Below are 19,436 nucleotides of genomic sequence, written 5' to 3' on the forward strand. Positions count from 1 at the left end.
TGTATGTGTATCTGTCCTTCGCTAGATATCCAATTTGATGATGAGAGATGAAATCAGTATTCTACGATGAATAGTTCTGAACTTATGTATGTTAATTAATTAATAATTGACATTCTTGACCTTGGTTGGTGACTATGACTACCAAATTACACCATTGAGGTAGAGATGTAATATAGGGGTGCCCTCTGGCCTACTGGTCCAGGTCCATACCACTTAGGCAATGCCACATACTGTAGGCATGGATGCCTGGCGGTGTCGCTGGTTCGATTCCCCATCCGGACGACCTTTGCCGCGTGTCACTTCCCATCTCTCCCCCCATTTCCTGTCAGTCTACTGTCCTATCAATAAAGGCTAAAAAAGAGATTTAATATAAGGGGCACGGTGACACAGTCGGCAGCGCTGTCGCCTCACAGCTATAAAGGTCTTGGATTCGATAACTGCCGGGGATGCTGGAGGCGTGTTCTCTCCTTCGCGTCACCAGTGGCCACACCCTTGGTGGAGTTGGCGAAAGGACCTTTCTGTGTGGAGTTTGCATGTTCTCCCTGTGTCTCCTAGGGTAGGTACCCTCACAAAAACATGCAGTAATCCTGGTCTCTATAATGCCTCCCCCTGGCCAGCCAGGGCACCTGATGAAGGGGAAAGGAACTGGTTGGGATAACGTGTTCCTTCCACGCACTACGGCCAAGCTGAAGGAAGCATGAGCTCTGTTTCGGGGCTCTCCCCAGGTTGGCAGAGGCAGCGCAGCGCCCAGGATTACAGTTTAGGCAATTGGCACTGGGTGAAAAATGGGTTACAAAATCGTGGGATAAAAAGAAGGAAAAATAGGGGGGAAAAGAGATGTAATATAAGAAGTTTCATGGCCTCGTGTTGGTTACAAGTGATTGCCTTTAAGTCCAGATCTGAGTGTCTTTAACCTCTGTGTGTCTCTTATGCATTTAGAGGGATGAAGGTGATTGAAAACCGGGCGTGTAAGGACGAGGAGAAGATGGAGATACAAGAGATGCAGTTGAAGGAGGCCAAACACATTGCTGAGGAGGCTGACCGCAAATATGAGGAGGTGAGTCAGAAGACACAGTGTTGGGAGTTAGAAAGGCGCCGTGACCCCTTTTCTAGCACTGCGCCCATAGTACCGATCAACTTACTCACAACATGCTCACAGTGCATCGCATTAATTGGCTATTTTTGGCAAGCAGTGGAAATTCAGCATTTCTCTTCTTCAGAGCGATTACGACTATTGTCTGAATAGGGTTAAGATGATAATTATGAACAAATTTGCCATTTCAGGTGGCCCGTAAGCTGGTGATTCTAGAGGGAGAGCTGGAGCGGGCTGAGGAAAGAGCCGAGGTCTCAGAACTGTAAGTACAATATAGTACTGTACTTCACCTTATAACTAACCTTTCTTTCCAGCATCAGAGCTAAACATCTATCTGTGGTCCCCCTCCCCACAGTAAAGCCAGCGACTTGGAAGAAGAGCTCAAAAATGTGACCAACAACCTCAAGTCCCTAGAAGCCCAGTCTGAGAAGGTGAGTCTGAACAGAACAGAGTTTGAACCCTGTGGATTGAAATAACAGAAGGATGTTCAATCTAGTTTCTGAGAACACATAGTTACTTGTAAATACTATTTGGCAGAGGTCTGATCCCACTACAAGAAGTTCCCCATGTTCAGTCATTTGGCATTTGAGCTATCCTTAGTATAAAAGGGACAGTCATTTCAGGGAGGCATACCTCATCCTTAAAGAGAGCAAACGGCCCTCATAATAATTGTGCATAGAACCTAGTGGAAACAACTAAAACCTATTATTTTCTCCTGAGATTGTTTAGATCAAAACCTCAACATGAAGGTCATTGGATAGATAACTATTATAAGTATATGGTTGCAGACCACTTACTGAAATCACCAAACATCTAACAAATTGGTCTGTGAAGGTTTATTTGAAACACTCTGCAGTGATGGGCACACAGTGAAACCTGCCCAGACTTCTACTGAACAGTACATTCCTCCCCAGGCACAGGCAGGCAGTCTGACAGGGTGCCAAGGCCTGACACAAGATTGCTCTGCTTCAGCAAGACATGAAATGCCTTGTTCACATTATCACCGTGCCAGGCTCTGCCTTGTTTGGGAACACAGCATGCCATGTTCCCAGTACCCATGGCGATACCATGCCATACCATATGTGTGTATCCACATGCAAGTGTGTGGTTGCATGCTTGTGTAGAGAGAAAACACATACCGGTATTGGCAAGGTGCTTTGGGACTAGTCAGACTAGTCCCAAACCCGGATGAAGGCAGCATGGACTGCTGAAAACGTTGGCCTTTTTTATGTAAATAAATGTGTGAAGCATATGCTTGTGTAAGCACCTGGATTCAAAATCCGGGTCTCCCACACCTACGACTCATCCAAAGGGGAATTACCCTCCCCCTGGCCAAGAGAGATATTAACCATCTGGTCTTACAGACACTGCTTCACTGTGTCCATTCACAAACACATGTGCATCTCTGCTATAAATAACCTCTGTCATGTCTGTGATTTTCAACAGTACTCAGAAAAAGAGGACAAGTATGAGGAAGAGATCAAGGTTCTCAGTGACAAGCTGAAAGAGGTGAGACAAATCTGCTGGGGGTGTACACACATGAACATGTCATTGCACAAAAAACAGGAAATGTTGTTGCACTTTTAGGGCTTTTACTGAAAACAAGAATCGGGAACTGTTCACACGTGCAGTGGCTAATGTCCAGTCCAATTAATTACATTTATTAGCAGCATGAACAAATAATACATAGTGTAAGTGAACACTATGTTTGCTTTCACCGTGCACTTTTCTTTGCCACAATTTAATATTTATGCAAGGAAATGTAATTATTTCAGTTGGACATGAGTCCTAGAACATTCAAGCTGCTGACCCTCCAGTACAATGTGTCCACTGCAGTTTACAAAATTATTTTAGATTCATCTAATAATTCAATCTGACATTTCTGTCTCTGGTGGACCCCCCCAGCAAGGACTTCAATTACAAAGGCAACTGACAGTTCTATCTAGATCAAATTTGTGACAATGCCTGAGGTAACTATTTCTGTGTTTCTCACCAGGCTGAGACCCGTGCAGAGTTTGCTGAGAGGACAGTGGCCAAACTGGAAAAGTCCATTGATGACCTGGAAGGTATAGACACACATTTGATCAAATGCTCAGAGAAAATATATTCTGTTTTTCCATGGTTTCCTTTTAAGCAGAATATGTTATATAATTTGTGGGTAAAAATCATGTGGTCAGTTATTCATTCTTTCGGTAGATGGCCTTTCTCTCAGACTGACTGAAATTAAACCAAATGCTTAGGATGTAGTGACGCATTTACTGTCAGTGAATAAGCAGACCTGTCAAGTGTTGTTGGGGAACCCCAAGTGAGCGCTTTGGTGTAGTTTCTTCTGGGTCAAGGGGGGCCTTGTTACCCAATCCTCCATATGTCCAGTCCAACAGCATCTAATGCATACGTCCCTTATTCTTACACAGTACATTTTAACATGGGTCCCAGCCAGGGTGTCCTGTTTCAGCAAGGTTGGAAATATTTTCTCTCGAAAGAAAAGGTTTCCTTGCCAAACGTATGGAAACTCCTTACTAAGACAAGCTAATAAAATACAGCCTGGGTCTCCAGTGTAAAGAACTATGCAGTGGCCCTTTCTCCTACAAGTGCAAAGCCCTCCTTTCTTGAAGAACAACTAGGCTAGGTCTGCCGTGCTGCAAAGAGGACAGAATGTGCTCAAATGTTTTTTTAGGTCAGCATTATTTAGTTGTTGAACCACAGGCAACTTAGTTTATGGAGTTATTGGGGCCCCTTTATGGGATATTTGGTCCAGACTTAAATGCTCAAAGCTGTCACTCAGCAAAAGGGCTTGCAACATGTTTTTGTTTCATGTTTGTGACCCACAGATATGTATCATTCATTCTTCAGCACATTTCTGCATCTTTAAAAATGCTGTACTGTCTTTTTTCCTCTCTCCTCTGTTGCTCTTTGCCTCCATCTTTCATTCTTTCTGCCCTGTTGCTGCTGTCCATGGCATCTGCCTGTACTTCCTGTCAACCTTTGACCTCCAGATGAACTATATGCTCAGAAGCTCAAGTATAAGGCCATCAGTGAGGAGCTGGACCATGCCCTCAATGACATGACCTCCCTGTAGATACTCCCTGTCTCCCCGCCCACCCCACTGCCCCCCTCTCTCTTTCTCTCTCTCTCTCTCTCTCTCTGACTTATTTTTCACACTTCTAGAAGACTTTTCAGAATTCCTACCTTCCTTATTTGGTGCCTTCTGTCCATCTCACTGTGCAAAACAACCTGTGCAAAGATAATTCAATTCATTAAAAGTATCCTTTCCTACATTGCCATTTTCTTTCTTCTTTCTGTTTTTACTTTAGTGTATATTGTAGCTTGATATTCTGTAGTATTAAACAGTCATCCAATTACTTGATTTTGAACAAATACACTACGTAAAAAGCTGGGGAACAGTTAGCTTTTACATCATCCATCCCTATTATGATACATAATATCAACAAGTTGTACTTTATAAGGTGAGACTTTATTTGATGTTAGCATGAATTTGTGCAGTGTGCCCCGCCCTCACTGTGATGACCCTAATGTCAAATAATTCCCTGTTGTGTTTATAGGGACCTTTTCATGGGTTCCTGTGTGTGTGTGTGTATATACTGTATATTGATAACAACACTAAAACAAAATCTTAATGCAATGAATGATCTCTACATTGTAACACACAGGGTTTTCATGAATCATTAGACCATTTTACTAATGCAGAGTGACAATCAATATTTTATGCATGCAAATTTCAGTAGTTTTGTTTTTAATTTTGCATGTGGAACAACTTAACACAACCCAAAGCAGCTATGCAAAACATCTGTTAAATGCATAGGGAAAGCACTGTGAAAGAACCATGCTTTCATTGCTTTGTGTGGAATGCTTTTTTATATCATTGTAATTGTTTCAGTGATATTGATTCTTTAATTGTGTTTTAATATCTATCTTTCTGTGCCTTTCTCTCTAGAAAAACTATCATTTGCCAAAGAGGAGAATCTGGGCATGCATCAAGTCCTGGACCAAACTTTGCAGGAGCTCAACAGCTTATAAACACACAGAGGATGAGATATTCATACTACATTCCACCAATGTTCAACTCCATTCCACATTTTGAGCTGTAAAGTCTTATTGTCCAGGGAGAAGGGGATTAACTTAATACTTAGTACCCTAAGTTTTTTTCTTTCTTTCTTTTTTTCCCTTCTAAGGCACAACTTTATTTCTGTAATGACATATTTAAGCTGGCAAAATCATTCATTACACATCACCATTTTTGTATGTTGTCCTATGTTTGCAGAATTTCTCTATCAGGAACTGTTTTTGACCACTTTTGTATAAAGAATGGACAAAGAATATATTTACAAAACACCCACTACCTTTTGATCTGGTCACTCAAGAGCTTAAACTTTCTTCCAGTGTCACATTTTCAACGCTTATACTGTTTATACTTGTTTTATAGAATAGATTACATTTGCTTGGTCGCCATTAGAGTGTGGCTCACAAGTGCCATCTAGTGGTGTTAAATGAGGATGGGGATAAACTACCTACATGAAAAACAAACTTTGATGTTGATCACAGGCGCCTCTGTGCCATCTTGACAGTTATTTCTATTCTTAATACATCTGTGTGTAAACAACATTACGGTCATATGGACAGGTGACCACATGGAAAATAAGCATTCATCTCTGGTGCTCGCTGTGAAATAATGTTATAAGTATAATCCGATTTTTGCACGACAGACATTCCATGTGAAATTCTTCATTCACATTTCATATATTAAAAGTGGAAGCAAACATTTGTCTGCCCCTCATAAATGATCCTGCAGTAACTGTAGAAGATGAACCAAATCTATGCAAATCCAGTATGTCAAAAGCTTTCAAACCATGTACAATATGGTAATGTGCAGAACCTGTTTTTTTTTTTTTTATCAAATACAATATGTGCACGTCATGCACCGACATGTTGATTCATTGATCATATTTCTTAAAAACACTACCTTTCCATGACATTGACCTGCTCACTGATGTTTCCTGTAATGTCCGAGTTATATTTCATAGCATTACAGTATATGCTCTTATTACACTGCAATGTCTTGTTTTTAATTTAACTCTGATTGTAAAAATGGACATGTGGGACCACACTCTCCGAGTTAAATTATCACTCAGGGTTTTGCAGTGTGTAATGAACCTTAAAACCACTGGAGCCTGAGTCAAGTTTTGTAAACCGTGGATACTTGTTGTATATAGTAGATTAACGTTAGGTATGGTCAATGAGAAGTTGTATTGTTCAGATTTTTACACCACTTTTTTGGCAGGGGAACTCTTGAAACCAAAGAATAGAACACATGCCAGAGATTATAAAACCATAAAATATATTTGTTGTTGCAGGTGATCATGGTTGTATTTCACTCTTGTAAGCCATGAAAAAGCCTAACATTCTGTATCTGGTTTTGAAGCATTTCACTCACTTGCCCCCACTTTCAACTTAATAAATTTTTTACAAAACAACTTTACTGATTTATTTTACTTACCATATTTGTATAACAAAATGTATATTCAACAACACTTACGTGTTGTCCAACAACACTTACATAACATAGCATAACTATTACGTGTATTATCATATGTTTATCCTCAATTTGCACAAACGTAATCCTAAACCAAAGAAAGATTTCATCTTTAAGATCCCCTTTATAAGTAGAAAAGACAGTAAACAAGTTTAAGTGTTGTACAAAGAAGAAAAAGCTACAAAACAAGATAAAAATAAAAGAAAGCCCTTTTGAGAACTGAGAACAACTCATTCAGAAATGGTCCGTGCATGTTTGATGCCAAACAATGGCCTGTGGTGTCCTTCTGAAGAAGCAGCCTAGCATTGTTTTCTTCTGAAGGAGCAACCTAGAGGGACAAAGAGGAACAATTCAGGTTAAACATTTCATTGTAGAAAAACCACAGCGTAGAGACAAATCTGGGCAAATGTCTACACAGGTCCTTTGCTCTGAGCGGTGTCCACCAGTGCTGTCAGCTACAGACATGGTTGCTCTTTGCACTAAGAGGTTGGGTACAGTGTAGCTCTGGTCCATAGCGTTAGTGGAGTTCTCCCTAACGCTATGTTCCTCTACCTCCGTATTCCTTGGCAAAACCGGAAAACCCTGCCGTCTGGTCCGAAAATAACAAAAACTGTTTCGCCCCTCATCAAACCAACGGTATCAGTGGACAGTTGATAGCTTACTCTACTTAGTGGACGCGGGCTGAGCCCCCCACCACACGATTAAAATACATTTAGGGCAAAATGAAAAATATTCTACCGGATGGAGACTCCATTTCTTCTCGTTTTTTACTATTTGTCGTCGCCATCAAGGTGCTAACTCACTACTGCCGCGCAGGTCAGAGGACCGAATTACAATGAGCATTAGTCTCACTGGGTGTTATTCAACTCTGCGACGTTGGAAGCGCTGTTTCGTAAAAACCTGGAAGAGCGTCTCCAGAGCTAGGTACAGTGTACAGTTAGGAGGACAACAAAACATTCAATAAATAAACATAAGCCTATGAGGCAACCTGAAACTAGACATACAAATAAACAATACATGCTGAACAGGTGAAGGCAGAACATGACTGTATGCAACTTTACAACATTCCACTCTAATGACATTGCACATATTTTTGAGACCCTAGTTCTGTCCCACTGGGATGTTAACCTTCCATTCTCCCATCCTTCATTAGTGTGGTTGCCCTAACAGGGCAACACACTACAGTACTTGTCCGACTTTATTTTTCAAAAGTGACCAAAAGTTTGGCACGCTACTCCTCCCACAGTTTTTGCCCCACACATTTGCGCCATAAGTAAAATCAACCAGCTTCATCGGGAATCGTGCGGAATCATTTTCTGTAGAGAAAAGTTGTATAGTTTAATTGATATTAATGTGAATTAATTTCCCCCATTGACTTATATATCCATATCCATAAATGGAGATATATCCATATCTGGAGTCACGACAACCACATTTGCAATTTCCGATTTTATAGACCAGTTCCAGCACCAGAGAAAGTTGAAAACTGTATTTTTAAGTATATTTTTGTATAACAAAATATTGATTAACCACTTATTAAGTGCTGTTGAAATAGTGAAAACAGCCGATCTACAAGTTCACAATGCTTTGCATAGTGACATGGTTGACTATTTTCACTATTTAGTTTAAGATGATAATACACCTATAACGACATGGCGAAAACATATCAGTTATTATTCAATTAAATGGATTAGTTCAATTAACTGCACCCATCCTGTAGTGTATGAGGTGTTGGAAGCATTTTTTAAACTGTGACGTCACCCAATCTGATCTCCCGACGTAGTCGCATGTCTGTCTTATGGACATGTTGGCATATACCCTACGGTACCAATGGTTCCCAAACTTTTAAGGCCTGGACCCCCCAACATAATCATATATCGAATATTTTCACAATGTTTGCCTCTTTCTTACATAACATTTGAGAATTTGGGCAATTTTTAAGTCATTAAATTGTCAGAGATGTGTAGGTACCCAGTATGCACTTACAGTATAGTGTATGTTGGTGTGTTTACTTTTGAGTGAGAAAACAATGATGCACAATCATGTTGCTAATCACCTGGGGACCCCCCAAAATAATGTAGCCTATCAACACAAACTGTTAATTCCACTGAAGCTCAGAAAAATGACTGCAATGAATGTCCACTGGGAAATGCTGTTCTCTTCAATGTATGAATAATTCACCTTCAGTCAGTTGGCATTTCCCCCCTCGTGGCTGGCACAGCAGTAAGGAGCAGCCCCCACATGGCACCACTCCCTGGGCATGGCTGAATATAGTAGTGATCCTGTAGCAGCCTGTGCAAAATGAAAGGCTATTTACTAGGAAACACGTTTGATTTGTCTGCCTGGATTTGAGGAGATGTAATCATTTGGTGTGATCTCTGGATACAACACACAGTACTGTTCACCTGGGCATTTGACATCCATAAAGTAAGAGTTGGGACTCTGAACCAGCCTCTTCTTCTTGTGTTTTCTCCTCTCCTCTGCAAGACTTGGGTGCAGCAGGTCTTTGGCCAGCTACAATTGGGATTAACGCATACAATAGATGTATTCAGCAGTATAGTTTATACAGGTTATAGTCAATGAGCAACTGCAATCAATCAACGCTGACTCCAAATGCAATTCGATTTTGGAGTTATAATGCCCCCTCCTGTCTGAGGAGAGAATTGCCGTGGAAATACACAGGGGCATGTCTAGGCATGACCCAGGCAGCTCCATCCTTTAGTTTATGATATTACAATTACATAATTGTCTTAAATACAACTGGTGTGTGTGTGTGTGTGTGTGTGTGTGTGTGTGTGTGTGTGTGTGTGTGTGTGTGTGTGTGTGTGTGTGTGTGTGTGTGTGTTGCAATTCAAACGGCGAGCAGTTAACCCCTATGGTTAACCCATGTACACAAAGTTGTCAGTCTGACAGTTCTACAAGTTTACTACAATAGAATACTATAATTATTCTCTCTCTCTCTCTCTCTCTCTCTCTCTCTCTCTCTCTCTCTCTCTCTCTCTCTAGCAGTACAAATACAAATAAAAAGAAGATATAGGCTACTGATTGAATGCAATAGTTTGACAAGTAAACATACAAATACAAAGAAGATAATGATTGAACATGTACCGGTATATAAAGCAAACAACAATTTACTCACAGGCATTTTTCTTCAAAACGTTATTTCCAAATCGCCAAAGTGAAAGTGAGAAACAGCGCACACAACAAACCCCACAACAGTAACTATGAACTGATCCTCCCACAATCTGTCAGCTGCTTGTATTCAAATGAGTGGCTACCGAGCAGGCGGAGTCACTGTTGTTTGATGCACACAAATATAACTCTATCTACATGAAATGTCAGTCTATGGATGAAAAACAACTGCATTACATTTCCCAAACATTGGACTCGCATGTTTTTGTGTGATTCGGTGAATTGCCAAAGTCCGGGATACCAAGTACATAAAAACGAGCAAACTCCAGACGAAACAGCAAAGATTCTTAATATAGGAAGATACGCTATCTCAATTGGAGCCTCTACGACATGGGACACAAATCCTGTCTGACGGCAAATCTCGCGCACGTCCCATCCGCAGCTGGGTGCTTCCAACTCCATTTTTGCTGCTGGAGCTTCTCTGTTTAGTGGTCCTAGATCCCGCGAGAGTGTGTTGCTGGGACAGAGAAGGAGAAGGGTCGATAATAAAGAAGATTTTCTCCGTATTTGTGTCTCTGAACAAAGAGATTTTAGTATGAACATTTTTATTTTTATTTTTTATTGAACAATATACAATTTACAAAATATTCAGGTATTCAAATAGCACAGGTAATAGACCATAAAAACATGACATACAGGAAAGAAAAAAGACAAAAAACAACAATACAAGCATATTATCTGGTAACATTAAACAGAGAAATCGGGAAAATGAAGATTATACAAAGTTAAGAGTTTTACTTTTTTTTTTGTTATTTACTAGATCTAGTGACTTGATTAGAAGATTGAATTCCAATTTGAAGTGGGAGTATGAACATTTTGGGAATATTGTTGTGTAGCTTGTGAGCTGTGTTCACATTCACGCTCCCTTTTCCCCTTTTCTCTTCGCAGATGAGTAAAAGCCTGGCCAAAGATATTTAATTAATGAAGATAGCTCATCCTCATTGGATCCACTAGAGTGCGACATGGTACACAAATCCTACAAATAGACTCCTAAGTGGGCGCCGGCTCGCGCACGTCCTGTTTACTGGTGCTATAGATCTGTTTACTGGTGCTATAGATCTGTTTACTGGTGCTATAGATCTGATTACTGGTGATATAGATCCCGTGAGAGTGTCTTGCTGGGACACTGTGGGACAGCTAAAGAGCAATAATAAAGCTGATTTTCTCAGTTGTGTCGCTGAAAAAAGCCACTTTAGTATGACAATTTTGTTAATATTATGTGGATTGTGATGATCTGGTCCAATATTTAGTTCAGTGATTATAGCTTCTGAACTATTATTTTGCTCTGTGTTCACGTTAGCTCTCCCATTGTAAATGAATAGACTCCAAACATGCTTCCGCCTCCTAAAAAGGTATCTACCTACGTCACACAGAAACGGGAAGTACAGGTCTTTTGCACCCTCTTGCTATCGCCCTCTTGGGCCTGGCTACGCGAGGCTACGCTCCCATTGGTAACAACTCCAACCTGCTTTCCGGTCTCCAACCAGTGTTACCAGATGGGAAATGTTGAATTATCGTACCGGAGGCTCAGAATTATCGTATTTGACATGAAACTATCGTACACGGCCAAAAAAGAGAAATCACTCGCGTAAAAACGTAATTTCACCAAAAAATGCGTCTTTAGTGTAAGAAACGACCTCGTTTTAGACTCCTGCGTGACAAAAACGCATCAGATATGCTGTGTGGAGGCAGGCAACTTCTTGGAGCTTACACAAATAAAAGCCTGAAACTGGTCTGGAAAGATGCAACCAGTGTTTTTAATGCCTCCGAGTACAGATCTAGGGTCAGATTGACTGATTTCCTGGCTTATTTTGAGAGGCCAAACGAGATCCCAGATCAGCAGCCAGGGAAAATAGTGAATTAACGCTCTTTTTGATGATATGCCGAAATTATCGTACATTTGGGCATTTTTGGAATTATTGATCGTACATCATACAAGGGGTCAAATTATCGTACAAATACGATAATTATCGTACGTCTGGCAACACTACTTCACGCAGATACGGGAAGTAAACCAGAGATGGCGTGTCTTGCTATCGCCGTCTTGGAAGCCCGTTTTATCCTTCGTCGTACGACGGTGTCGCGCGCCGAATATAGACGATCTACAAGCCCGCGACACGTCTCTGATGCGACGCCTTTTAGTCTTGTAGATAGGGTAAATTACAAACTCTGTCACCATGACGGGTTTCCGGGGCCACGACGACAGACAAGATTGGCGTGTCGCTCGACCAATCAGCAGTCTTATAAACTGACATGCGGTGACGCCTCCTTAGATGTAGACAGACCGACGGGGAGGGATATCCGCAAACAGCTAATAATATGGCGAAGACTTACGATTACTTGTTTAAACTACTTTTAATCGGCGACTCGGGCGTCGGAAAGACCTGCGTGCTGTTCAGATTCTCGGAAGATGCCTTCAACTCAACGTTTATCTCCACGATAGGTTGGTAAAACATGGGAACTGTGTGTTGCTGCTGTCTTGGCCGAAAACTGCACCAGAGTCAGTCAGCCCATCCCGTCATGCTAATTTGTTGCTAACTTTTTTCAGTTAGTTAGCTTTCGTTATGAACCAGAGCAGAGGCGACAGGAAGCGGCTTGTCACCAAGTGTATCTAGAAGACAGAGAAGTCAAACTCGCTGTCACACTTTATTATAATGCGGAACTGTAAAAGACGTTGGTCATATGGTCTGTAAACACAGACTTTCTGTGCTGTTTCTTGGGTGGGGTACCAGCTGAGCTAGCAGCTAGGTACAATGCTGTCAAGTCAAGTGATCTCAAGTGCAGTGGTGGAAAAAGTACTCGCATTCCTTGAGTAAAAGTTTCAATTTTTTTTCTATTTTCAAATGGCCGAAATGTATTATTTAGGGTTGAAGTGGTTAATGTATGTTTTATAATAATATAATAATCAATCTACAAACTAACTAAAGTTTTAAAATAAATATAGTGATGTAGTGGAGTAAAAGTATTGGAAATACTCAAGTAGAGTACAAATACCTTAAAAGTACAGTAATTAAATACATGTACTTTACACCACTGATCTCAAGTGCTGTTAGCCCAACTTTGTTAGCCGTTATTAATTCACTGACACTTGTGCCCACCCTGTTCTGAAATACACAATAAAACATTACACCATGACCTTTCTAATCTGTGACTTTGCAAAGTGATTAAAGTCAGTAAGTCCAGCTGTCTTGTAATGAATATGATCAACTGAACAGTAAATGTGTAATGCTCTGCTTGTATGCTGTGTTTTCTTTCAGGTATTGACTTCAAGATCCGAACAATAGAACTAGATGGGAAGAAGATCAAGCTACAGATATGGTACCTTCCTTACTATATCTCAGAAAATTAACCTTTGTGCTTAATTCATGTACCTTATTAATAGAGAGACTGTAGGATGCTTAATTACCTGGATATTATGGAAGAACGACTGCAGTCTCTACAATGGCAGCACATTTTGTCTCCAACTTTTTTCCTTTTTAGAATGGATTGATTATTGGTCGTTCTGTAGCACTGCCTTCTGTTGTACACAGAGGGCAAGTGTCACATGGTACTCACTTGACAGTATTAGCGAGAGGCTTGCAAGGATACCTAAGGGCAGGGGTGGGCAATTCTTTTTGCCATGAGGCCACATGAACAACAGAAAATATTGTGGAGGGCTGGGTCAAAAGGCAGTGCTCCCTGCAAGATGTGCAACCCGCAAACTAAACACACAGCTTTACCTCCGACTTCAGTAAATAAATACTTCGGCCTCAACTTTTCTTTTTTTAGACACTTTAGCCATTTTTGATGGGTAAGGTAAGGCAGGTCATCTTGATTTGCGACCAGTCTGACCACCTGCTTGTTATTGAGACAACGATTCAATGATCATGCACATGTGCTGATGTACGCATTGCGTCCATATGTACATGAATAAAAAACGTAACATTTTACCTCCATGCATGAGGTAAAATTTTAGAACGTGTTTATTTTGTCATTTGCCATTAACCCTACACGGTCAGAGTGAACTAAAGGGCCGTACAATTGCCCAGGTCTGCCTAAGGGGGACATTTGATATCCAATTTGAGACCACTTGGGTTCAGATTATTGCTGTATCCAATGGTCACATAATCATTGTGATACGAATATCTATGCTCCAGGTTACAGGACGGGTGGATCCAAAAACCTTGATTCATCATCTATATATATAGCTTTCATTATCAATTTGACATGGGTTACATGATTTATTTAGGCTTTGTTCACTTGCATAAATAAGTATTTTAAATGTATATATTTTTCTCTAGGGACACGGCAGGGCAGGAGAGGTTCCGAACCATCACAACAGCCTACTACAGAGGAGCCATGGTAAGTGGCTGTACGAACTGACATTCCTATGTCAACTGGAACTGAATGGGTGGCATTGGTTTGTCAGCTCCAGTGCCAGCACCAACTGAATTGCCATAGTTAATTCTGCATTCCTTGCATGACCATGCCCTGCATTGTTTTTACATATCTAAACATTAGTGGTGTGTTCAAGCCATTGTCCCAGAATCCAGGCAGGACTCTGCTTCTACTATAAGTTTATAATGAAGTTAATAATGTCTATGCCAGTCCCTCGGTTTCCCTTGGCACTAAGTTCTCATTACAAGTCTACATAGAACAGCATTTTGAGAGCGTCCATCTTGTGTATTGTGATTCCTGACATATTTCCAAATGATCGTTGGGAGGAGATTTGATTTGATCCTTGAGAAGTGGGCATGTCATAATCCACAATTTCTGTTTGAAATTGAAGAGTTATTGATTAGTAGATTGATATTGATATTATTGGTTGAACATCTTTGGTTCAGTTTTACATAAGCAAACATATTTTGTTTAACAAGGTTAAATAATGACAGACTTTTGAAATAACAATATAAAGAATTGTTATTTTTATGTGTTTGTTTTCTACCCTCTGGCTTAATGTGTCCTTTTCATTGGTTTGCTCAAAACACCAATTTCTAACTGTTTACCATTTGTGAATTATCCAGGGAATAATGTTAGTATATGACATTACCAACGAGAAGTCATTTGACAACATCAAGAACTGGATACGGAACATTGAAGAGGTAAAAATATTAAGTAATTGTGTGTGTGTGTGTGTGTGTGGTCCTTTTTCAACCAATCACAAAACTGTTTTCCTGCCCGGGGAATGTAAACCGATCTGCTCAGCATCAACGCAACTTCCTGGGGCTGTACTTCCTGTATTTCCGCTTAGACACTTTCAGAAGCAGTTCTTGCCCAGTGTACACGTGATTTAAACATAGTATGTCCTGTCGGTTTGCCATGTCTTCCTTTCCTTTTGTGTGTGATTGAAGAACCATCTATATATACAGTAGTAGTTTTTATTTGCTAGTCAGTATTGTGTGTGTGGCACCACCTGTAAGTTGTAGTTTTATATTTGTTAGTCACATAGTTTGTCATGCCCTCCTTCCCTTTTCAGCATGCATCAGCAGATGTGGAGAGGATGGTCCTTGGGAACAAATGCGATGTCAATGACAAACGGCAAGTGTCCAAGGACAGAGGAGAGAAGGTGGGTTAATGGAATCTGTTGGACTAGTAGTAGTACTTCATGCGGTACCCATCTGTAGTAGAGTACATGGATGTCTGTCATCTATGACAATTTTGGCATTTAGCAGACGCAATCCAGAGCGACTTACAATAAGCAAGGACAGCACACAGTGATACATCAAATTCATAGAAATGGTCATCTAGAATCTTAGGTAAGCCATCATGAGTATGACGAATTAAGAGTTCGAGGATAATAATAATTATAACATTTATTTATAAAGCGCTTTTCAAAAACAGTGTTTACAAAGTGCTTTACAGTGCCAAGATGAAAAGAAAGAGGGAAAAGAATAATAATGTGTATATATATCTATATATATATATATATATATATATATATATATATATCTATATATATATATATATATATACTGTGTATATATATATATATATATATATACTGTGTATATATATATACTGTGTATATATATATATATATATATGGCAAAAAGTGGACACAGACGGACAACAGAGATTCCTGGGTGGATGAAAGCACAGTGCCATTAATATACTGAAGAAGTTTGATTTCCTTAGTTGCATAATTGTTCATAATTGTACTTAGATAAGAGTACTGACAGTGTCACTGTTTCTTATCTTCTGCTGTCAGCTGGCATTGGAGTACGGTATCAAGTTTATGGAGACCAGTGCAAAGGCCAACATAAACGTGGAGAATGTGAGTTTAAGTCTTTTACTTTAATCCCCCTCTCTGACAGCTAATCCGCACTGCCAGTGAGGCGAGCGATAAAATGTCATTAAAATACATGTTTCAATGAGACTGATCCTGACGTACCGCGAACGACAACGCACAACACGTGCAGCAACGTCGTCCACGCCTCCTGTATTCGCTCGCAGAGTCTCTATTTTAGCGAGATGTTGCGGCCATGTCCCGCCCCCAAACACTTTATTATTATTTATTTGATTGGTTCAAGCTAGGTCGCAATGGCCGATGCTCCACATGAGGACAGTCTTTCGTGCGACATCGCCGTCGGAATGCTCGCTCGCTGGCAGTGTGAATGAGCTGTAAGTCTCTAGCAGGTTCGGCAATTATATTTGAGCAGTGACTGAGATGACTTTCACCATCTGTGTTTGATATTAACACGTTTTTTCCCCAATTTTGTCTCTGCAGGCCTTTTTGACTCTTGCCAGAGACATTAAGGCAAAAATGGACAAGAAGCTGGTGAGAATGACACCCAAATATTATGTTTGAATCCCCAGTGATTTTCAGTGTGTGCTGTGTATATATGTGATCTAATGGTCATATTCTTTCTTTGTACTTTTTTATCTGTGTGTATTTCAGGAGGGCAACAACCCACAGGGCAGCAATATAGGGGTGAAGATAACGGATCAACAGCCCAAGAAACCCAGTTTCTTCCGCTGCACACTCCTGTGAGTAGGGGAGAGAGGAGTGTCATCATTCACCATGGCCTTAACTATGTCCCTCACTGGACAGAACTGGACGGAGCATGCTCAGATCTCTTCTTCCACTTCACTTTTTACCCCTCCTTTTCTTGTCTTCAGTTTTCATTGAGTTTATCCATGTTGGGGGGAGGGACAGACGGACGGACAGACATTGTTATTTTTGTTATTTTGTTGTTTTGTTGGTTTTTATACTTCACCATCAAAACTCCTTCTAAAATACCACGCTTATTTCTAACCATTGAAAAGATAAGGAGGTTGTCTGAGAAAGTGCTTCCTTCGATGCCTATATGCACACCTTTTGTGGCCTCTGTTACTGTATGTACAATTCTCACATGACCTCATAGTTTTACCTTTTTTTTCCTCTCCCTTTTTTAAGAATTTCTTTCAAAGTTTGTTAGTTGACATTGATGGTATTTAGCAGGAAATGATCAAAGCCCTTACTGCCCATAGTTCTTTGTAACTGAAACCACTGCAACATTTTTTGTTTTGTTTTAAAGGTTGTTTGTCTTAAACGTGAGATCATCTGATGCCTAACTGGCTTCTCTTAAAGTTCACTGACATTATTAAGTGCAAGCTTGGCTGCTTATCACCAATTATCTATGTGCACGATAGATTCCCATATTTTGTATCATAATAGCAGGCCTCATAATTTGTCAAATTATTTTCTATGTCTACTGACTGTACATGGGTTGATAAGACCACAGTATGGTGCTAGCAATTGTATCACCACTAGCTCTTATAATACATTTCGCACACTTGATTGTACCGTAAGTTGTCCTAAAAATGTTGATCAAGTGAGACACAGATGCATACATGCATGCAGCACACAGTGATTATGATTATGACTTAGTGCTTTGTTTGCATTGTTCACCGTTTGTTCTGCATCTGTGTTATGGAACAGTTGCTCTCATTTCCTATTCTTTAATTTCTTTCTGTAGAAACTGACATTCCAATCCCTGTGGTGAAACTCTTGGTCTTTTAAGTGTGCAATGCTATCTGTGTGATCTTATCTCAAGTATTCACATACAGGTATTGAGGCAGGGGTCTTGGAAAAAGTAGATTTTTTTTAATGGGTAAGCATGGAGATTGCTTTGTGTAATTGTGCTTATTTGGGGTATTAAGACCTGTGAATGCGAGGTGAAGTGGAATATTTAATGCACTTCAGCTGGTGGATTAGCAGCACTGTTCTTTTTGGTAATCCCTTCGCTAAACACCAGACGGCATTACAGCTGCATAACTGTGCTGACTCAGAGGGAGCCACGGTGTTAACGTCACTGTTTATACGTTTCTTCCAGTTCACAGTGGGAAATTGTATGCGACTGTTTTTGTTGGGCTTTTGAAAAAGGGTCTTTACTGTAACAGTATTTATGGAATGGGAAAACAGCACTAGTCATACAGTGCCCATTTTATATTCCTCTTTATTATGCACTTTTCCAGTTCTCTTCCATGGGTTCTATACAATTGTGTCATTTGTCTGTTTAAAATACTTTGTTGAAGGCACGCTCAGATACAAGGCAACATTAGTTTGTTTTTATTCGCCAATTACTCTACAGTTGGTATTTGAAAAGTAATTTAGTGAGAGGCTAGCACCGCTGGGCTTCCTGAATCATCTTAGCACAGACATCTTATTTTTGTGAAGGTGATGTCTGATGTGAGTGTTGTGATAAGGCAGGGGATTTTTTTTTCCTACTTAAGAATGGCCACAACTCTACATCTACTACTGTTGGCAAAGTTCTTTAAAAAAATATCTTGCTTTTGAGAAGCCCAAGCAGGGTTGTCCTTTGCTCCTTACTTTGCTTCCTCTGAGCTCGCTCTTGTTCCATGGCATCACATCTTATTTTGAGCCACATGGCCCTCTGAACTATGCATCGTGAGAGAGGATAGGACCTTGAAAGATTTGCACATCTGGCTTGATCACAAGCTTCTTTGAGATTATAACTGTGCAAAGGATCTGTTCCCATTTAGCTTTATTTTTTTGACTGCTTTTTTTTGCCCCTGTTATTTGATCTCCGTTGTCTTAAATGGGGAGCTCGTTTGCATTGTCATGGCAGAAGTATAGGAAACCCTTTAAATTCACTTCAGAGTAATGACCGTGAGCTTCCTGAGATGTTGCAACTAATCTCTAATTGTGATTACGAGTCTGTAAACAGAAATCCCTTAATGAAACACCAAGGTGTTGACCTGTGGAATGGATGGGGATCATTACAATGGTATCATTGTTGACTGTTGGACCTGTGAGACATTTCAGCACCTGCTGTTTAAACCATCTGTTTCTCACATTCAGACTAAACATATTCGCAGGTGGCTAAAATGTGGCTTATCCACACTTGAATTGGGTTTTACTTTACAGGAAACACGTTCAGTCTCTTGTATTTTCTCCCATGTTCTAAATCTTGTGTTTTTTTTATTTTTATTGTGAAGATCTCCTTTGCAATCCCTGGTTAAAACTAAATTTGGATTGTGTTGCTGATTATTGGTGAGTCTCATGGGTAAAATTAGCTTTTTCCACAATTGTAAATAAAAGTTATACAATGATTGTACTGTACTTTCATAAATCTTATTGATCTACACCTTTTTGTAGATATGTTCAATTGTCGATTT

The 19,436-nt window shown here is 40.1% G+C and overlaps 3 protein-coding genes across 5 annotated transcripts in view; 2 read left to right on the forward strand and 1 right to left on the reverse strand.

Annotated features, from left to right (window-relative positions):
• tpm4a (tropomyosin 4a) overlaps nt 1-6,598 on the forward strand; it is a gene marked incomplete at both ends in the record, with an annotated part of 34,937 nt that extends 28,339 nt beyond the window's left edge. For 2 of the 3 annotated variants that reach the window (XM_080732369.1, XM_080732371.1), the window contains 6 exons: nt 940-1,057; nt 1,285-1,355; nt 1,449-1,524; nt 2,540-2,602; nt 3,090-3,159; nt 5,049-6,598. In XM_080732369.1, coding sequence (XP_080588495.1) covers nt 940-1,057; nt 1,285-1,355; nt 1,449-1,524; nt 2,540-2,602; nt 3,090-3,159; nt 5,049-5,131 — 481 coding nt within the window. Of the gene's footprint in view, nt 1-939; nt 1,058-1,284; nt 1,356-1,448; nt 1,525-2,539; nt 2,603-3,089; nt 3,160-4,089; nt 4,173-5,048 lie in introns of those variants that run through there. The other variant, XM_080732370.1, reaches the window with a different exon arrangement.
• Nucleotides 6,599-6,744: 146 nt separating this feature from the next.
• On the reverse strand, nt 6,745-9,874 carry LOC308290528 (small ribosomal subunit protein eS27-like). Its single transcript, XM_080732396.1, has 4 exons — nt 9,784-9,874; nt 9,050-9,158; nt 8,826-8,936; nt 6,745-6,972 (listed from the first exon to the last, which is right to left on the reverse strand). Exons 1-4 carry the CDS (start codon nt 9,787-9,789, stop codon nt 6,944-6,946), a joined length of 255 nt encoding a protein of 84 aa, XP_080588522.1. The 5' UTR covers nt 9,790-9,874; the 3' UTR covers nt 6,745-6,943.
• A 2,260-nt stretch (nt 9,875-12,134) lies between these two features.
• Nucleotides 12,135-19,436, forward strand: LOC308281412 (ras-related protein Rab-8A). The gene is made up of 8 exons (XM_080721584.1): nt 12,135-12,279; nt 13,094-13,154; nt 14,117-14,177; nt 14,840-14,917; nt 15,292-15,381; nt 16,024-16,089; nt 16,543-16,593; nt 16,714-19,436. Exons 1-8 carry the CDS (start codon nt 12,156-12,158, stop codon nt 16,804-16,806), a joined length of 624 nt encoding a protein of 207 aa, XP_080577710.1. The 5' UTR covers nt 12,135-12,155; the 3' UTR covers nt 16,807-19,436.

Source organism: Nannobrachium achirus (assembly GCF_963921795.1).
Source record: "Nannobrachium achirus genome assembly, chromosome: 1".
Lineage (NCBI taxonomy): Eukaryota > Metazoa > Chordata > Actinopteri > Myctophiformes > Myctophidae > Nannobrachium > Nannobrachium achirus.

Excerpts from the sequence above, each read along its gene's own strand:
- LOC308290528 (XM_080732396.1), bottom strand. Across the intron at positions 8,937-9,049 it reads TATGGATGTCAAATGCCCAG|GCTGCTACAGGATCACTACT; the intron begins GTGAACAGTACT and ends CATTTTGCACAG. Across the intron at positions 6,973-8,825 it reads GAAATGCCAACTGACTGAAG|GTTGCTCCTTCAGAAGAAAA; the intron begins GTGAATTATTCA and ends TTGTCCCTCTAG.
- LOC308281412 (XM_080721584.1), top strand. The coding sequence starts at position 12,156 with ATGGCGAAGACTTACGATTACTTGTTTAAACTACTTTTAATCGGCGAC. Across the intron at positions 13,155-14,116 it reads AAGATCAAGCTACAGATATG|GGACACGGCAGGGCAGGAGA; the intron begins GTACCTTCCTTA and ends ATTTTTCTCTAG. Across the intron at positions 16,090-16,542 it reads CCAACATAAACGTGGAGAAT|GCCTTTTTGACTCTTGCCAG; the intron begins GTGAGTTTAAGT and ends TTGTCTCTGCAG.